Here is an 18,925-nt window from a genome sequence, read left to right as displayed (position 1 = left end):
GCCACCCCGTGCTTCACAGTTGGGAAGGTGTTCTTCGGCTTGCAAGCCTCCCCCTTTTTCCTCCAAACATGACGATGGTCATTATGGCCAAACACTTCTATTTTTGTTTCATCAGACCAGAGGACATTTCTCCAAAAAGTACGATCTTTGTCCCCATGTGCAGTTGCAAACCGTAATCTGGCTTCTTTATGGCGGTTTTGGAGCAGTGGCTTCTTCCTTGCTGAGCGGCCTTCCAGGTTATGTCGATATAGGACTCGTTTTACTGTGGATATAGATACTTTTGTACCTGTTTCCTCCAGCATCTTCACAAGGTCCTTTGCTGTTGTTCTGGGATTGATTTGCACTTTTCGCACCAAAGTAGGTTAATCTCTAGGTGACAGAACGTGTCTCCTTCCTGAGTGGTATGACGGCTGCGTGGTCCCATGGTGTTTATACTTGCGTACTATTGTTTGTACAGATGAGCGTGGTACCTTCAGGCATTTGGGAATTGCTCCCAAGGATGACCCAGACTTGTGGAGGTCTACAATTTTTTTCTGAGGTCTTGGCTGATTTCTTTTGATTTTCCCACGATGTCAAGCAAAGAGGCACGGAGTTTGAAAGTTGGCCTTGAAATACATCCACAGGTACACCTCCAATTGACTCAAATGATGTCAATTAGCCTATCAGAAGCTTCTAAAGCCACAACATCATTTTCTGGAATTTTCCAAGCTGTTAAAAGGTACATCCAACTTAGTGTTTGTAAACTTCTGACCCACTGGATTTGTGATACAGTGAATTTTTAAGTGAAATAATCTGTCTGTAAACAATAGTTGGAAAAATGACTTGTGTCATGCACAAAGTAGATGTCCTAACCGACTTGCCAAAACTATAGTTTGTTAACAAATACATTTGTGGAGTGGTTGAAAAGCGAGTTTTAATGACTCCAACCTAAGTGTATGTAAACTTCCAACATCAACTGTCTCTACAATTCAAAATGTACAATACAACATGTATAATACCAAAATACAACAAGATTACAATGTCTGTGTGTATAGAGTGTGTGTGTGTGTGTGTGTGTGTGTGTGTGTGTGTGTGTTTGCGCGTGTCTGTACCCCAGTGTGTGTGTGTCTCTTCACAGTCCCCGCTGTTCCAGAAGGTGTATATTTATCTGTTTTCTAAATGATTTTACTGCTTGCATCAGTTACCTGATGTGGAATAGAGTTCCATGTAGTCATGGCTCTATGTAGTACTGTGCGCCTCACATTACAAACGGATGCCCTTAGGACAGCAATTATTCTAGCCAGGTGGAAGGAACCAGCCGTCCTGTCTCATTGCCGTGTTCATCATTCTGTTTTCACTGTGAAATGAAATAGAATGGTGAACGCAGCGATCAGGCTGGTTCCAACAGGCTAGCAACCCCTAACCTGAGAAATAAACCTCTGTCTGTCTGTCTGTCTGTCTGCCTGCCTGCCTGCCTGCCTGTCTGTCTGTCTGTCTGGTCACCCCCTGTCTGTCTGGCTGTCTGCCTGCCTGTGTGTCTGTCTGTCTGGTCACCCCCTGTCTGTCTGTCTGTCTGTCTGTCTGTCTGTCTGTCTGTCTGTCAGACCCCCTGTCTGTCTGGCTGTCTGCCTGCCTGTGTGTCTGTCTGTCTGGTCACCCCCTGTCTGTCTGTCTGTCTGTCTGTCTGTCTGTCTGTCTGTCTGTCTGTCTGCCTGTCTGTCTGTCTGCCTGTCTGTCTGTCTGTCTGTCTGTCTGTCTGTCTGTCTGTCTGTCTGTCTGCCTGTCTGCCTGTCTGTCTGTCTGTCTGCCTGTCTGTCTGTCTGTCTGTCTGTCTGTCTGTCTGTCTGTCTGCCTGTCTGTCTGTCTGTCTGTCTGTCTGTCTGCCTGCCTGTCTGCCTGCCTGTCTGTCTGTCTGTCTGTCTGTCTGAAGGCTGCCACACGGGTCCAGAATGTCTTCACTGCAGCTCCTCGCTCTGGTGCTCATCATCATCCTCGGCTGTGTGCAGATTGGCAGAAGTGAGAAGTAGACACACAGACAGACTGAAGTGCTAGATACACACACACACACACACACACACACACACACACACACACACACACACACACACACACACACACACACACAGAGATAGAAGTGTTGAATAAGAGTTTTTGTTTCGATCTGTCAGTGATATCTTCTTCTGTCAGTCCACTCACAAACTTTCATCTCTTTCCAGGAGGGACGGAGCGTCTTTGGCCAGAGAACGCATTTGAAGGGACAAGGACGGACGTTGGCAGCTTTGGGTTGGCCCTGTACAGTGGCCTGTTTGCCTACGGAGGCTGGTAAGTAGGGAGGAGGAGGCTGGTAGTTAGGGAGGACGAGGCTGGTAGTTAGGGAGGAGGAGGCTGGTAGTTAAGGAGGAGGAGGCTGGTAGGTAGGGAGGAGGAGGCTGGTATGTAGGGAGGAGGGAACATAACTAGTGTTTGGGATAAATCTGTGTGTCCGGCTCCCAGACCCAGATTAAACCTAGTCCTGGACTACAGAACACTTCTCTTAGTCTGCTCCAGTGTCTATGTATTCATTAGCATTTTAAACCACTGAAACATCTGTCTAGTTTGAACATATAACAAACATTTCAAAGTAAGCTAGGTGGATGAAGAGGTCACCTGTAGACATGATGAATACAGCACTGTTCATAATGGTATAGGTCCTACTGTCTGTCTGGCATCTCTACTACAGTGGTTCATAATGGTATAGGTCCTACTGTCTGTCTGGCATCTCTACTACAGTGGTTCATAATGGTATAGGTCCTACTGTCTGTCTGGCATCTCTACTACAGTGGTTCATAATGGTATAGGTCCTACGGTCTGTCTGGCATCTCTACTACAGTGGTTCATAATGGTATAGGTCCTACTGTCTGTCTGGCATCTCTACTACAGTGGTTCATAATGGTATAGGTCCTACCGTCTGTCTGGCATCTCTACTACAGTGGTTCATAATGGTATAGGTCCTACTGTCTGTCTGGCATCTCTACTACAGTGGTTCATAATGGAATAGGTCCTACTGTCTGTCTGGCATCTCTACTACAGTGGTTCATAATGGTATAGGTCCTACTGTCTGTCTGGCATCTCTACTACAGTGGTTCATAATGGTATAGGTCCTACTGTCTGTCTGGCATCTCTACTACAGTGGTTCATAATGGTATAGGTCCTACTGTCTGTCTGGCATCTCTACTACAGTGGTTCATAATGGTATAGGTCCTACTGTCTGTCTGGCATCTCTACTACAGTGGTTCATAATGGTATAGGTCCTACTGTCTGTCTGGCATCTCTATTACAGTGGTTCATAATGGTATAGGTCCTACTGTCTGTCTGGCATCTCTAGTACAGTGGTTCATAATGGTATAGGTCCTACTGTCTGTCTGGCATCTCTACTACAGTGGTTCATAATGGTATAGGTCCTACCGTCTGTCTGGCATCTCTACTACAGTGGTTCATAATGGTATAGGTCCTACTGTCTGTCTGGCATCTCTACTACAGTGGTTCATAATGGTATAGGTCCTACTGTCTGTCTGGCATCTCTACTACAGTGGTTCATAATGGTATAGGTCCTACCGTCTGTCTGGCATCTCTACTACAGTGGTTCATAATGGTATAGGTCCTACTGTCTGTCTGGCATCTCTACTACAGTGGTTCATAATGGTATAGGTCCTACCGTCTGTCTGGCATCTCTACTACAGTGGTTCATAATGGTATAGGGCCTACTGTCTGTCTGGCATCTCTACTACAGTGGTTCATAATGGTATAGGTCCTACTGTCTGTCTGGCATCTCTACTACAGTGGTTCATAATGGTATAGGTCCTACTGTCTGTCTGGCATCTCTACTACAGTGGTTCATAATGGTATAGGTCCTACTGTCTGTCTGGCATCTCTACTACAGTGGTTCATAATGGTATAGGTCTACTGTCTGTCTGGCATCTCTACTACAGTGGTTCATAATGGTATAGGTCCTACTGTCTGTCTGGCATTTCTACTACAGTGGTTCATAATGGTATAGGTCCTACCGTCTGTCTGGCATCTCTACTACAGTGGTTCATAATGGTATAGGTCCTACTGTCTGTCTGGCATCTCTACTACAGTGGTTCATAATGGTATAGGTCTACTGTCTGTCTGGCATCTCTACTACAGTGGTTCATAATGGTATAGGTCCTACTGTCTGTCTGGCATCTCTACTACAGTGGTTCATAATGGTATAGGTCTACTGTCTGTCTGGCATCTCTACTGCAGTGTTCATAATGGTATAGGTCTACTGTCTGGCATCTCTACTACAGTGGTTCATAATGGTATAGGTCCTACCGTCTGTCTGGCATCTCTACTACAGTGGTTCATAATGGTATAGGTCCTACTGTCTGTCTGGCATCTCTACTACAGTGGTTCATAATGGTATAGGTCCTACTGTCTGTCTGGCATCTCTACTACAGTGGTTCATAATGGTATAGGTCCTACTGTCTGTCTGGCATCTCTACTACAGTGGTTCATAATGGTATAGGTCCTACTGTCTGTCTGGCATCTCTACTACAGTGGTTCATAATGGTATAGGTCCTACTGTCTGTCTGGCATCTCTACTACAGTGGTTCATAATGGTATAGGTACTACTGTCTGTCTGGCATCTCTACTACAGTGGTTCATAATGGTATAGGTCCTACTGTCTGTCTGGCATCTCTACTACAGTGGTTCATAATGGTATAGGTCTACTGTCTGTCTGGCATCTCTACTGCAGTGGTTCATAATGGTATAGGTCCTACTGTCTGTCTGGCATCTCTACTACAGTGGTTCATAATGGTATAGGGCCTACTGTCTGTCTGGCATCTCTACTACAGTGGTTCATAATGGTATAGGTCCTACTGTCTGTCTGGCATCTCTACTACAGTGGTTCATAATGGTATAGGTCTACTGTCTGTCTGGCATCTCTACTACAGTCTTCATAATGGTATAGGTCCTACTGTCTGTCTGGCATCTCTACTACAGTGGTTCATAATGATATAGGTCCTACTGTCTGTCTGGCATCTCAACTACAGTGGTTCATAATGGTATAGGTCCTACTGTCTGTCTGGCATCTCTACTACAGTGGTTCATAATGGTATAGGTCCTACTGTCTGTCTGGCATCTCTACTACAGTGGTTCATAATGGTATAGGTCCTACTGTCTGTCTGGCATCTCTACTACAGTGGTTCATAATGGTATAGGTCCTACTGTCTGTCTGGCATCTCTACTACAGTGGTTCATAATGGTATAGGTCTACTGTCTGTCTGGCATCTCTACTGCAGTGTTCATAATGGTATAGGTCTACTGTCTGGCATCTCTACTACAGTGGTTCATAATGGTATAGGTCCTACTGTCTGTCTGGCATCTCTACTACAGTGGTTCATAATGGTATAGGTCTACTGTCTGTCTGGCATCTCTACTACAGTGGTTCATAATGGTATAGGTCTACTGTCTGTCTGGCATCTCTACTACAGTGGTTCATAATGGTATAGGTCTACTGTCTGTCTGGCATCTCTACTACAGTGGTTCATAATGGTATAGGTCTACTGTCTGTCTGGCATCTCTACTGCAGTGTTCATAATGGTATAGGTCTACTGTCTGGCATCTCTACTACAGTGGTTCATAATGGTATAGGTCCTACTGTCTGTCTGGCATCTCTACTACAGTGGTTCATAATGGTATAGGTCTACTGTCTGTCTGGCATCTCTACTACAGTGGTTCATAATGGTATAGGTCTACTGTCTGTCTGGCATCTCTACTACAGTGGTTCATAATGGTATAGGTCTACTGTCTGTCTGGCTATACTGTCTATACATATACGGTTATATACAAAATGAGTAACAAACTAAATAGCACAGTTGGTTAGTCAGGCCATAAAACGGCAGCCATCGCCTCTATACGGTAGACTAGGGTGCCATTTTAGATTTTCTCCTCCCCGTCACCTGTTACCATGGCGACGGGGAAGGAGGAAGTTTACATTTGACCTTTCTTTGACCCTTGTTTCGTGTGTGTGTGTGTGTGTGTGTGTGTGTATGTAGGAACCTGCCGCATGCCATCGTGATCTCCCTGCCCATGGTGACGGTGGTGTATGTCCTTACTAACCTGGTCTACTTCACCACCATCATCCCTGAGGAGATGGTGGCTTCAGAGGCCGTGGCAGTGGTGAGACTACGAGCATGATGACCACGAACACACACACACACACACACACACAAACACACACACACACACACACACACACACACAAACACACACACACAAACACACACACACACAAACACACACACACACACACACACACACACACACACACACACACACACACACACACACACACACACACACAGACACACACACACACACACTAGCACACACTAGCATACACACACACACTAGCACACACACACACACACACACACACACACACACACACACACACACACACACACACACACACACACGCACAGCTACCCCTAACTCCAAGTAACTGTGACCTGCAGGACTTTGGTAACTTCCACCTGGGCGTCATGGCCTGGATCATCTCTGTGTTTGTGGGACTGTCCTGTTTCGGCTCCGTCAACGGATTTCTCTTCACCTCCTCCAGGTAACACACACACACACACACACACACACGTGCGCGCGCTAGCACACAAACCAAACACACACACACGCTAGCACACACACACACGCTAGCACACACACACAGACATGTACAGTGCCTTGCATAAGTATTCACCCCCTTGGCGTTTTTCCTATTTTGTTGCATCACAACATGTAATTTAAATGTCTTTTTATTTGGATTTCATATAATGGACGTACACAAAATAGTCCAAATTGATCAGGGTTGGGTTATAAAAAAATATCTGAAACTTTGAACATCCCACGGAGCACCATTAAATCCATTATTAAAAAATTGAAGAATATGTCACCACAACAAACCTGCCAAGAGAGGGCCGCCCACAAACTCACGGACCAGGCAAGGAGGGAATTAATCAGAGAGGCAACAAAGAGACCAAAGATAACCCTGAAGGAGCTGCGAAGCGCCACAGCGGAGATTGGAGTATCTGTCCATAAGATCACTTTAAGTCGTACACTTCACAGAGATGGGCTTTACGGAAGAGTGGCCAGAAAAAAGCCATTGCTTCAAGAAAAAATAAGCAAACACATTTGGTGTTCGCCAAAAGGCATGTGGGAGACTCCCCAAACATATGTCTGGCACAAACCCAACACCTCTCATCACTCCAAGAATACAATCCAATACAAGAATACAATGTTTTTCATCGGCAGGGACTGGGAAACTGGTCAGAATTGAGGGATTGATGGATGGTGCTAAATACAGGGACATTCTTGAGGGAAACCTGTTTCAGTCTTCCAGAGATTTGAACGGAGGTTCACCTTCCAGCAGGACAATGACCCTAAGCATACTGCTAAAGCAACACTTGAGTGGTTTAAGGGGAAACATTTAAATGTCTTGGAATGGCCTAGTCAAAGCCCAGACCTCAGTCCAATTGATAATCTGTGATATGACTTAAAGATTGCTTTACACCAGCGGAACCTATCCAACTTATCCCCCCCCCCCCCCCCCCCAATTTAAAAAATATATTTTTTAATTCCAGGTTGTGAGGCAACAAAATAGGAAAAATCCCAAGGGTGTGAATACTTTCGCAAGACACTGTATATGCACACACACACCTCGCAGCCCACTCACCTCACAATATAACCTTCTAAAGTCAATACACACAGGTCAACTTACATGCAGTTACTGGGCACCTGTTTGTAATAGACTGCTCTCCATCTTTCTTTCAGTCAGGTTGTTTTTGGTCGGGTCAAGAGAAGGTCACCTGCCCATTCTGTTGTCCATGACCCACCTGATCCTGCTCCCCCCTCAACCTTCACTCATCTTCACCGTGAGTCCTGTCATTATCATTCTGTTGTCCATGACCCACCTGATCCTGCTCCCCCCTCAACCTTCACTCATCTTCACCGTGAGTCCTGTCATTATCATTCTGTTGTCCATGACCCACCCGATCCTGCTCACCCCTCAGCCTTCACTCATCTTCACCGTGAGTCCTGTCATTATCATTCTGTTGTCCATGACCCACCTGATCCTGCTCCCCCCTCAGCCTTCACTCATCTTCACCGTGAGTCCTGTCATTATCATTCTGTTGTCCATGACCCACCCGATCCTGCTCACCCCTCAGCCTTCACTCATCTTCACCGTGAGTCCTGTCATTATCATTCTGTTGTCCATGACCCACCCGATCCTGCTCACCCCTCAACCTTCACTCATCTTCACCGTGAGTCCTGTCATTATCATTCTGTTGTCCATGACCCACCTGATCCTGCTCCCCCCTCAACCTTCACTCATCTTCACCGTGAGTCCTGTCATTATCATTCTGTTGTCCATGACCCACCCGATCCTGCTCACCCCTCAGCCTTCACTCATCTTCACCGTGAGTCCTGTCATTATCATTCTGTTGTCCATGACCCACCTGATCCTGCTCCCCCCTCAGCCTTCACTCATCTTCACCGTGAGTCCTGTCATTATCATTCTGTTGTCCATGACCCACCCGATCCTGCTCACCCCTCAGCCTTCACTCATCTTCACCGTGAGTCCTGTCATTATCATTCTGTTGTCCATGACCCACCCGATCCTGCTCACCCCTCAACCTTCACTCATCTTCACCGTGAGTCCTGTCATTATCATTCTGTTGTCCATGACCCACCTGATCCTGCTCCCCCCTCAACCTTCACTCATCTTCACCGTGAGTCCTGTCATTATCATTCTGTTGTCCATGACCCACCCGATCCTGCTCACCCCTCAGCCTTCACTCATCTTCACCGTGAGTCCTGTCATTATCATTCTGTTGTCCATGACCCACCCGATCCTGCTCACCCCTCAGCCTTCACTCATTTTCACCGTGAGTCCTGTCATTGTCAACAAAGTTACACCTTCAGTATGAATATTTATTTATTTAACCTCTCAATTGTTTGACTCCTGTTTTTATCAGAGTTTGACTCCTGTTGTGTGAATCAGTGTTTGACTCCTGTTGTGTGAATCAGTGTTTGACTCCTGTTGTGTGAATCAGTGTTTGACTCCTGTTGTGTGAATCAGTGTTTGAATCCTGTTGTGTGTATCAGTGTTTGACTCAGTGCATAGTGACAGGTGCTGGTGCTGTATGTTGTCTCTCTCTCTCAGTACATAGTGATGGTGCTGTATGTTGTCTCTCTCTCTCTCTCAGTACATAGTGACGGTGCTGTATGTTGTCTCTCTATCAGTGCATAGTGACGGTGCTGTATGTTGTCTCTCTCTCAGTGCATCGTGACGGTGCTGTATGTTGTCTCTCTCTCAGTGCATAGTGACGGTGCTGTATGTTGTCTCTCTCTCTCAGTGCATAGTGATGGTGCTGTATGTTGTCTCTCTCTCAGTGCATAGTGACGGTGCTGTATGTTGTCTCTCTCTCTCAGTGCATAGTGATGGTGCTGTATGTTGTCTCTCTCTCAGTGCATAGTGACGGTGCTGTATGTTGTCTCTCTCTCAGTGCATCGTGATGGTGCTGTATGTTGTCTCTCTCAGTGCATAGTGACGGTGCTGTATGTTGTCTCTCTCTCAGTACATAGTGATGGTGCTGTATGTTGTCTCTCTCTCAGTACATAGTGATGGTGCTGTATGTTGTCTCTCTCTCAGTGCATAGTGACGGTGCTGTATGTTGTCTCTCTCTCAGTACATAGTGATGGTGCTGTATGTTGTCTCTCTCTCTCAGTACATAGTGACGGTGCTGTATGTTGTCTCTCTCTCAGTGCATAGTGACGGTGCTGTATGTTGTCTCTCTCTCAGTACATAGTGATGGTGCTGTATGTTGTCTCTCTCTCTCAGTACATAGTGACGGTGCTGTATGTTGTCTCTCTCTCAGTGCATCGTGATGGTGCTGTATGTTGTCTCTCTCTCTCAGTGCATAGTGACGGTGCTGTATGTTGTCTCTCTCTCTCAGTACATAGTGACGGTGCTGTATGTTGTCTCTCTCTCAGTGCATAGTGATGGTGCTGTATGTTGTCTCTCTCTCTCAGTGCATAGTGACGGTGTTGTATGTTGTCTCTCTCTCAGTGCATAGTGACGGTGCTGTATGTTGTCTCTCTCTCAGTACATAGTGACGATGCTGTATGTTTTCTCTCTCTCTCAGTACATAGTGACGGTGCTGTATGTTGTCTCTCTCAGTGCATAGTGACGGTGCTGTATGTTGTCTCTCTCTCAGTGCATAGTGACGGTGCTGTATGTTGTCTCTCTCTCTCAGTACATAGTGACGGTGCTGTATGTTCTCTCTCTCTCAGTACATAGTGACGATGCTGTATGATTTCTCTCTCTCTCTCAGTACATAGTGATAGTGCTGTATGTTGTCTCTCTCTCAGTGCATAGTGACGGTGCTGTATGTTGTCTCTCTCTCAGTGCATCGTGATGGTGCTGTATGTTGTCTCTCTCTCAGTGCATAGTGACGGTGCTGTATGTTGTCTCTCTCTCAGTACATAGTGATGGTGCTGTATGTTGTCTCTCTCTCAGTACATAGTGATGGTGCTGTATGTTGTCTCTCTCTCAGTGCATAGTGACGGTGCTGTATGTTGTCTCTCTCTCAGTACATAGTGATGGTGCTGTATGTTGTCTCTCTCTCTCAGTACATAGTGACGGTGCTGTATGTTGTCTCTCTCTCAGTGCATAGTGACGGTGCTGTATGTTGTCTCTCTCTCAGTACATAGTGATGGTGCTGTATGTTGTCTCTCTCTCTCAGTACATAGTGACGGTGCTGTATGTTGTCTCTCTCTCAGTGCATCGTGATGGTGCTGTATGTTGTCTCTCTCTCTCAGTGCATAGTGACGGTGCTGTATGTTGTCTCTCTCTCTCAGTACATAGTGACGGTGCTGTATGTTGTCTCTCTCTCAGTGCATAGTGATGGTGCTGTATGTTGTCTCTCTCTCTCAGTGCATAGTGACGGTGTTGTATGTTGTCTCTCTCTCAGTGCATAGTGATGGTGCTGTATGTTGTCTCTCTCTCTCTCTCAGTACATAGTGACGGTGCTGTATGTTGTCTCTCTATCAGTGCATAGTGACGGTGCTGTATGTTGTCTCTCTCTCAGTGCATCGTGACGGTGCTGTATGTTGTCTCTCTCTCAGTACATAGTGACGATGCTGTATGTTTTCTCTCTCTCTCAGTACATAGTGACGATGCTGTATGTTTTCTCTCTCTCTCAGTACATAGTGACAGTGCTGTATGTTGTCTCTCTCTCAGTACATAGTGACAGTGCTGTATGTTGTCTCTCTCTCAGTATCTCTCTGTTGTCTCTCTCTGCGATACAAGAGACCTGAACTGGAGCGCCCCATCAAGGTAAGTCTGTCTGTCTGTGTGTGTGTGTGCGTTTGTATAAGTATTTCTGTGTGTGTTTCTCCTGTGGGTCCTACATCGTAGTGTGTGTGTGTGTGTGTGTGTTCCAGGTGAATCTCCTACTCCCGGTGAGTTTTGTGGTAGCGTGTGTGTTCCTCATTGCGGTGTCATTTGGGAAGACGCCCAAAGTGTGTGGCATCGGCTTCGGTATCATCGCCACTGGGGTACCCGTCTACATCTGGGGTACCCGTCTACATCTGCTTCGGTATCATCGCCACTGGGGTAACCGTCTACATCTGCTTCGGTATCATCGCCACTGGGGTACCCGTCTATATCTGCTTCGGTATCATCGCGACTGGGGTACCCGTCTACATCTGCTTCGGTATCATCGCCACTGGGGTACCCGTCTACATCTGCTTCGGTATCATCGCCACTGGGGTACCCGTCTACATCTGCTTCGGTATCATCGCCACTGGGGTACCCGTCTACATCTGCTTCGGTATCATCGCCACTGGGGTAACCGTCTACATCTGCTTCGGTATCATCGCCACTGGGGTAACCGTCTACATCTGCTTCGGTATCATCGCCACTGGGGTACCCGTCTACATCTGCTTCGGTATCATCGCCACTGGGGTAACCGTCTACATCTGCTTCGGTATCATCGCCACTGGGGTACCCGTCTACATCTACTTCGGTATCCTCGCTACTGGGGTAACCGTCTACATCTGCTTCGGTATCATCGCCACTGGGGTAACCGTCTACATCTGCTTCGGTATCATCGCCACTGGGGTACCCGTCTACATCTGCTTCGGTATCATCGCCACTGGGGTAACCGTCTACATCTGCTTCGGTATCATCGCCACTGGGGTAACCGTCTACATCTGCTTCGGTATCATCGCCACTGGGGTACCCGTCTACATCTGCTTCGGTATCATCGCCACTGGGGTAACCGTCTACATCTGCTTCGGTATCATCGCCACTGGGGTACCCGTCTACATCTGCTTCGGTATCATCGCCACTGGGGTAACCGTCTACATCTGCTTCGGTATCATCGCCACTGGGGTAACCGTCTACATCTGCTTCGGTATCATCGCCACTGGGGTACCCGTCTACATCTGCTTCGGTATCATCGCGACTGGGGTACCCGTCTACATCTGCTTCGGTATCATCGCGACTGGGGTACCCGTCTATTGGTGGCTGGCTGGATCAATGGCATCAGTGAGTAATTTAAAACTGCTGTCACTTCTTATAGAAAATCACTAAACTATCACTTCTACTAACAAGGTTAATGTACAGTACACATCAATATACTAAACTATCACTTCTACTAACAAGGTTAATGTACAGTACACATCAATATACTAAACTATCACTTCTACTAACAAGGTTAATGTACAGTACACATCAATATACTAAACTATCACTTCTACTAACAAGGTTAATGTACAGTACACATCAATATACTAAACTATCACTTCTACTAACAAGGTTAATGTACAGTACACATCAATATACTAAACTATCACTTTTACTAACAAGGTTAATGTACAGTACACATCAATATACTAAACTATCACTTCTACTAACAAGGTTAATGTACAGTACACATCAATATACTAAACTATCACTTCTACTAACAAGGTTAATGTACAGTACACATCAATATACTAAACTATCACTTCTACTAACAAGGTTAATGTACAGTACACATCAATATACTAAACTATCACTTCTACTAACAAGGTTAATGTACAGTACACATCAATATACTAAACTATCACTTCTACTAACAAGGCTAATGTACAGTACACATCAAGATGACATCTAGATGAATTAAATATACTACTACTAATACCACTGCTGCTGTTGGTACTGCTACTACAAGTACTGCTACTACTGCTAGTACTGATACTACTACTAGTACTGATACTACTGCTAGTAATGATACTACTACTACTACTACTGCTACTAGGTACTGCTACTGCTACTAGTACTGCTACTAGTACTGCTGCTACTACTACTAGTACTGCTACTACTACTAGTACTGCTACTATTACTAGTACTGCTACTACTTGTACTACTACTACTACTACTACTGCTACTACTAGTACTGCTACTAGTACTGCTACTAGTACTAGTACTGCTGCTACTACTAGTACTGCTACTACTACTACTAGTACTACTTGTACTACTACTACTAGTACTGCTACTACTAGTACTGCTACTAGTACTGCTACTAGTACTAGTACTGCAACTGCTACTAGTACTGCTACTGCTACTAGTACTGCTACTACTACTACTAGTACTACTTCTACTACTACTAGTACTACTACTACTGCTAGTACTACTGATACTGCTACTGATACTACTATTAGTACTACTAGTACTAGTACTACTACTAGTAGTGCTGCTACTACTACTACTACTGCTGCTACTAGAACTGCTACTACTAGTACTGCTACGACTAGTGCTACTACTAGTGCTACTACTAGTACTGCTACTAGTACTGCTACTACTACTAGTACTGCTACTACTACTAGTACTGCTACTAGTACTGCTACTACTACTAGTTCTACTACTACTAGTACTGCTGCTGCTGATGATGAAAGGGTGTACTAGTAGAGATGGGTTTCTTGCTTGTTGACCGTGTTCTGTCAGAAGCTGCTGAACGTGGTTCCTCAGGACTCATGAACTCATCCTTTTCTCCACTGCAACCCAAGCCGCTGTATCACCACTGAAGCAGTGCTGGACGGTCAATGTGTGTTCATCTCAGGCTGATCACTTTGAATACTCTATGACCTTTGACCCCTAACCAGTGGGGGGGGGGGGGGGGGGGGGGGGGGGGTTATTGTGTCCAGAAGAAAGAGGTGAGGAACCAACTAGTAAGTAGAGGCCTAACAATCTGGTTGTTTACACAGAACCCACCTTGCTGTCTGTTCTCTGCATTTTCAAACTGTCTTTTCAGTATTTTGGTCTGTTGTTTATATTTCTTCCTATATTTAAATAGCACTTACGTAGGCTGTTGTGTTTTTCTTATTTTGAGAGTGTCTTTAGATGTTAACCTGGGAAGTTCTAGAGGAGTACTAAGCAGGGTTGGGCTCAATTTCAATTCCATTCAGAAAGTAAAACATTTTCCTCATTGAAATGCATTGAAGAGAATATTAATTTCATTGTACTTCCTGAATTGAAATGGAATTGACCCCGACCCGGATACTGTTCCCCGGGCGCCGAAGACGTGGATGTGGGTTAAGGCAGCCCCCCCCCCCCACCTCTGATTCAGAGGGGTTGGGTTAAATGTGGAAGATGCCATTTCAGTTGAATACATTCAGTTGAACAACTGACTAGGTATCCCCCCCTTCCCTTTCCCTTACATAACTGGTTGTATGAAGGCATGATATTTGGTCCTGAAGAAGTTCGTTCTTTAGGAAGTGCACATCTCGGGAAGGTAAAATAGTGACTAGAATTCAGAATGAGAAGTCAGAGCTCTAGAGTCCCCAGGCTCCATTCCTACAGAGAGAGAGAGAGAGAGAGAACGCCGGCTGGAGGACGAGATGAACTACTGAACTAGTTATCTAATGTTATCATCGGGTTGTTACTGTCTGTATTCTACCGACAGAGATATTCCTGAAGCTTTCTTGACACTTCCTGTGCCTTGTCTTGTTATTTATTTTTTAATTGTTTAAATACTCTGTTTGCTCTGAATGTTTTCAAACTCTTATTTTTATATGAAATACCCAAGACATTGTTCTAAGTGTCCTTCCTGTGCTGCACTTTAAATGTGAATTTTTGGTTTTATAAATAAAGTTTTTGAAACAGCCAATGATGACAGGAGTGAAGAGTTGACTGGGGTTTTGAAGGTTGTTTTGTTGAGTGCTGGCTGACTGTTGTTACACTCTGGTTGTATTGACAGAAACACACTGCAGAAAGACAAGTCACTACAGTCAGCCTGTCGTTACTATACATTCAGACACTAGGAAAAGGATTTTAACATCTGAAATCCAGTCCACTCTACGTTGTGTGTGTGTGTGTCTGAGGCTATGTGGAGGAGAGCAGCAGTAATCAACACCGACACACACACACACACAGTCATTTCAAACATTTTCATTATTTTTCTCCACATGTCATAAACCAAAAAAGCGTAAGAAAAGAGCATGCTTGGGCATGCAATGATGTCACAACATGATGTCACAACATGATGTCACAACATGATGTCACAACATGATGTCACCCGGTGCCAGGTATAAAAAGGCGGAACAGATTTTTTTTTTGTTTTAAGCTCATTCATAAAACTCTGGATCGACATTTTGAAAATCCACAAGAGTTTTTTTATTTTATTTTTTAAAGCTAGCGTTTTTTTTTTATTTTATTTGCCACCGATGATGGTCTCAGCCTCAGCGTCAGCCACCTGTAGCTGGATAAAAACACTAGGAGAGCCGGAGAGAGAGAGAGAGAGAGAGACTCACAAACTGACGGACACCAGATTGAGCAGGCTAAACAAACATGCTGAAAAACATCTCATGGGGGCCCCCCCAGCATGTCTGGAAGTGACACTGAAGGAGAACACATCCAGGCTTGTATATTCCCAAATAGCACCCTATTCACTATATACCATGCACCATTCTGGACCAGGGCCCACGCATACCTGTTCTCCCAAAGCGGTGCACTAGCTATATAGGAAATAGTGTTCCATTTGGGACTTTGGACTAGTCTGGAAGAGACCCAGTTCTCCCTGTGGACTGTTCTGGAAGAGACCCAGTTCTCCCTGTGGACTGTTCTGGAAGAGACCCAGTTCTCCCTGTGGACTGTTCTGGAAGAGACCCAGTTCCCCCTGTGGACTGTTCTGGAAGAAGGCCGACAGGGAGAGAGACTAAACGGTGCATGCCACTTCAGGCGGGGTCAACCTTTCACCATTCTGAAGGTCACCCCCCCCCCCCCCCCCCCTCCCCCTCCCCCTCCCCCTTCCCAGCCTGCATTTCCCACGAGGGGTGTTTCATCAAGTGAATCATTACATTAATACAAAATAAATAAATACGAGGCACTCAGCATTCTCTCTGTCTGGCAAAATGCTCAAAAGTAACAAACATTTGAATAATAATGATATATATATATATATATAGAAACAGTGTTATAACGTAACAGTCTCAACGCTGCACACAGGGGCAAGCCTGAATTCTCCCACCTCCATAGTCCTGTGTGTGTGTGTGTGTGTGTGTGTGTGTGTGTGTGTGTGTGTGTGTGTGTAGTGTGGACACTACGTGTGTTTTGTTGCGTAAGTGATAGGGTTGAGATCATTCATGAATGATTCATGAATTTAAAAAAAAAAAAAAAAACTCATAGAAAAGTGTGTTTTTTTTTATTCAATTCATGAATCGAATCTGAAATCTTAAAAAATGTCCGTTTCCTGATTCGACTGAATGTGAAACGGCGTTGATCCCAACTCTCGGTTCGTAGTTGCAGTGAAGTGAATCAGAAGAATGGATATCTAGGAGGGTTTGTGGACAAATTAAGAACAACAGATGGAAAAGACACAGGGATAGAAAGATGCTATTTTAATGCAATGACTGTGTGTGTGTTTGTGTGACTGTGTATGACTGTGTATGTGTATGACTGTGTGTGTGTGTGTGTGACTGTGTGTGTGTGTGTGTATGACTGCGTGTGTGTGTGTATGACTGTGTGTGTGTGTGTATGACTGCGTGTGTGTGTGTATGACTGCGTGTGTGTGTGTGTGTATGACTGTTTGACTGTATGTGTGTAAGAGTGAGTATGTCTGAGAGAGAGAGTGTGTGTGTATGTGTGAGAGAGAGAGTGTGTGTGTGTATGTGTGAGAGAGAGAGAGTGTGTGTGTGTGAGGGAGAGTGTGTGTGTGTGTGTGTGTGTGAGTGAGAGTGTGTGTGTGTGTGAGTGAGAGTGTGTGTGTGAGTGAGAGTGTGTGTGTGTGTGTGTGTGTGTGTGTGTGTGTGTGTGTGTGTGTGTGTGTGTGTGTGTGTGAGTGAGAGTGTGTGTGTGTGTGTGTGTGTGTGTGTGTGTGTGTTATGGTGAACAGGAAAATAAACATGGCGGAGCCCTTTAACATGGATCTACTCTTGCAGCATAGTTTGGTAGCATAGATCAGGACTACGTCCCTAATGGCACCTTATACCCTCTATCATGCACTGTGTTTAACCGTAGCCCCCATAGAGCTCTGGTCAAAAGCAGTACACTATATAGGGAATAGGGTGCCATTCGAGAGGCACCCCAGCGGTTGGTGGATGAGGCCATAGGGTATAGGGTTAGGGGCTAAGGTGGGCGAAGAAGAAGAAGTGTGATCACCATGGGCTAGCGTGTCATATTGTTAAGTGGGATACAGTGTAGGACAGAGGGTGCTTGTACACTAGTCTTGGATGGATGGGCCCAGTGGACATAGTCTGTGCCCTGTGTATCCTGTCCTCCATACAGCAGGTGCCCTACTAACAAAACCTGTGCGTTTGTGGCCGACTACGCCACCACATCGCATCATCCCCATCTCAAAGCTCCATTCCACAGTCGTAGTGTCAAAATACCTTTCCACGTGGCACAACAAAAAAAAAGGCAATTAATAAAAAAAATAAAATAACATTAAAAAATGTGTAGTGTTTTTTAGAAACTCAAGGCAGATAAATCCGTTGAATGATATACCTTAACTGAGTCTGTGACATGAGATGAGATAAACATCAAAGGGCTGGAGGTTAACGACAATAGAAACACCATGCTGTCGATGTCCGTCGCCACTCCTCCGCTCCTCCCACGCTGCAGGCTCCACGTGGCTGGGCAGAGTCACGTCTGGATCAATAATAACTTATGTAATATATAAGTCATCATCATCATCATCATCATAATAATAAGACTTAGTAGATCATAGAAGGAAGGTTAAATAAAGAAATGGATGAAGAGGAGGGCTACTCCAATGTTGAGTAAAATAACCATGACAACCAGGACTGAGCTGGAGCCCTGGGAGAGACAGGAGAAGAGAGGAGGGAGAGAGAGACGGGAGGAGAGAGGAGAGACAGGAGGAGAGAGAAGAGACAGGAGGAGAGAGAAGAGACAGGAGGAGAGAGAAGAGAGAGAGACAGGAGGAGAGAGAGAGACAGGAGGAGAGAGAAGAGAGAGAGACAGGATAGGAGAGAGAGACAGGAGGAGAGGAGAGAGAGGCAGGAGGAGAGAGAGAGAGAGAGAGAGAGAGATGAGAAGAGAGAGGAGAGAGAGACAGGATGAGAGAGGAGAGAGAGACAGGAGAAGAGGAGAGAGAGGAGAGAGAGAGACAGGATGGGAGAGGAGAGAGAGACAGGAGAAGAGAGGAGAGAGGAGAGAGAGAGACAGGAGGAGAGGAGAGAGAGAGAGAGAGAGAGAGAGAGAGAGAGAGAAAGGAGAAGAGAGGAGAGAGATAGACAAGAGGAGAGAGCGAGAGAGATAAAGCAGATGAGTGGAGAGGGGAGAGAGAGACAGGAGGAGAGAGGAGAGAGAGAGACGGGAGGAGAGAGAAGAGAGAGAAAGTGTTAATTCTCAGACTTCATTCTACAGTTAAGAGTATAGTAT

At 45.4% G+C, this 18,925-nt stretch overlaps 2 protein-coding genes across 2 annotated transcripts in view; one reads left to right on the top strand and one right to left on the bottom strand.

The window, feature by feature from the left end:
- Positions 1-1,928: 1,928 nt before the first annotated feature.
- Positions 1,929-9,219, top strand: LOC118944558 (protein FAM186A-like). The gene is made up of 5 exons (XM_036964553.1): positions 1,929-1,995; positions 2,196-2,301; positions 6,042-6,165; positions 6,504-6,607; positions 7,814-9,219. The coding sequence occupies exons 1-5, from the start codon at positions 1,929-1,931 to the stop codon at positions 8,964-8,966; spliced, it is 1,554 nt and encodes a 517-aa protein (XP_036820448.1). The 3' UTR covers positions 8,967-9,219.
- Positions 9,220-17,313: 8,094 nt separating this feature from the next.
- LOC110514125 (junctophilin-3) overlaps positions 17,314-18,925 on the bottom strand; it is a 29,086-nt gene continuing 27,474 nt past the window's right edge. Inside the window, exon 6 of the mRNA XM_036964097.1 lies at positions 17,314-18,340. Coding sequence (XP_036819992.1) covers positions 18,260-18,340 — 81 coding nt within the window. The 3' untranslated portion in view covers positions 17,314-18,259. The remainder of the gene's footprint in view (positions 18,341-18,925) is intronic.

The sequence above is a fragment of the Oncorhynchus mykiss genome, chromosome 26, assembly GCF_013265735.2.
Source record: "Oncorhynchus mykiss isolate Arlee chromosome 26, USDA_OmykA_1.1, whole genome shotgun sequence".
Taxonomy (NCBI): domain Eukaryota; kingdom Metazoa; phylum Chordata; class Actinopteri; order Salmoniformes; family Salmonidae; genus Oncorhynchus; species Oncorhynchus mykiss.
Note: the sequence above shows the minus strand (reverse complement) of the source record. Positions and strands in the feature narration are given on the sequence as shown.

What these genes read in the sequence shown, in the direction of transcription:
- LOC118944558 (XM_036964553.1), top strand. Translation starts at nt 1,929, where the DNA reads ATGTCTTCACTGCAGCTCCTCGCTCTGGTGCTCATCATCATCCTCGGC. An exon ending in CTGTGTGCAGATTGGCAGAA is followed by an intron (nt 1,996 to 2,195) that starts GTGAGAAGTAGA and finishes ATCTCTTTCCAG; the next exon opens with GAGGGACGGAGCGTCTTTGG. An exon ending in CTGTTTGCCTACGGAGGCTG is followed by an intron (nt 2,302 to 6,041) that starts GTAAGTAGGGAG and finishes GTGTGTATGTAG; the next exon opens with GAACCTGCCGCATGCCATCG.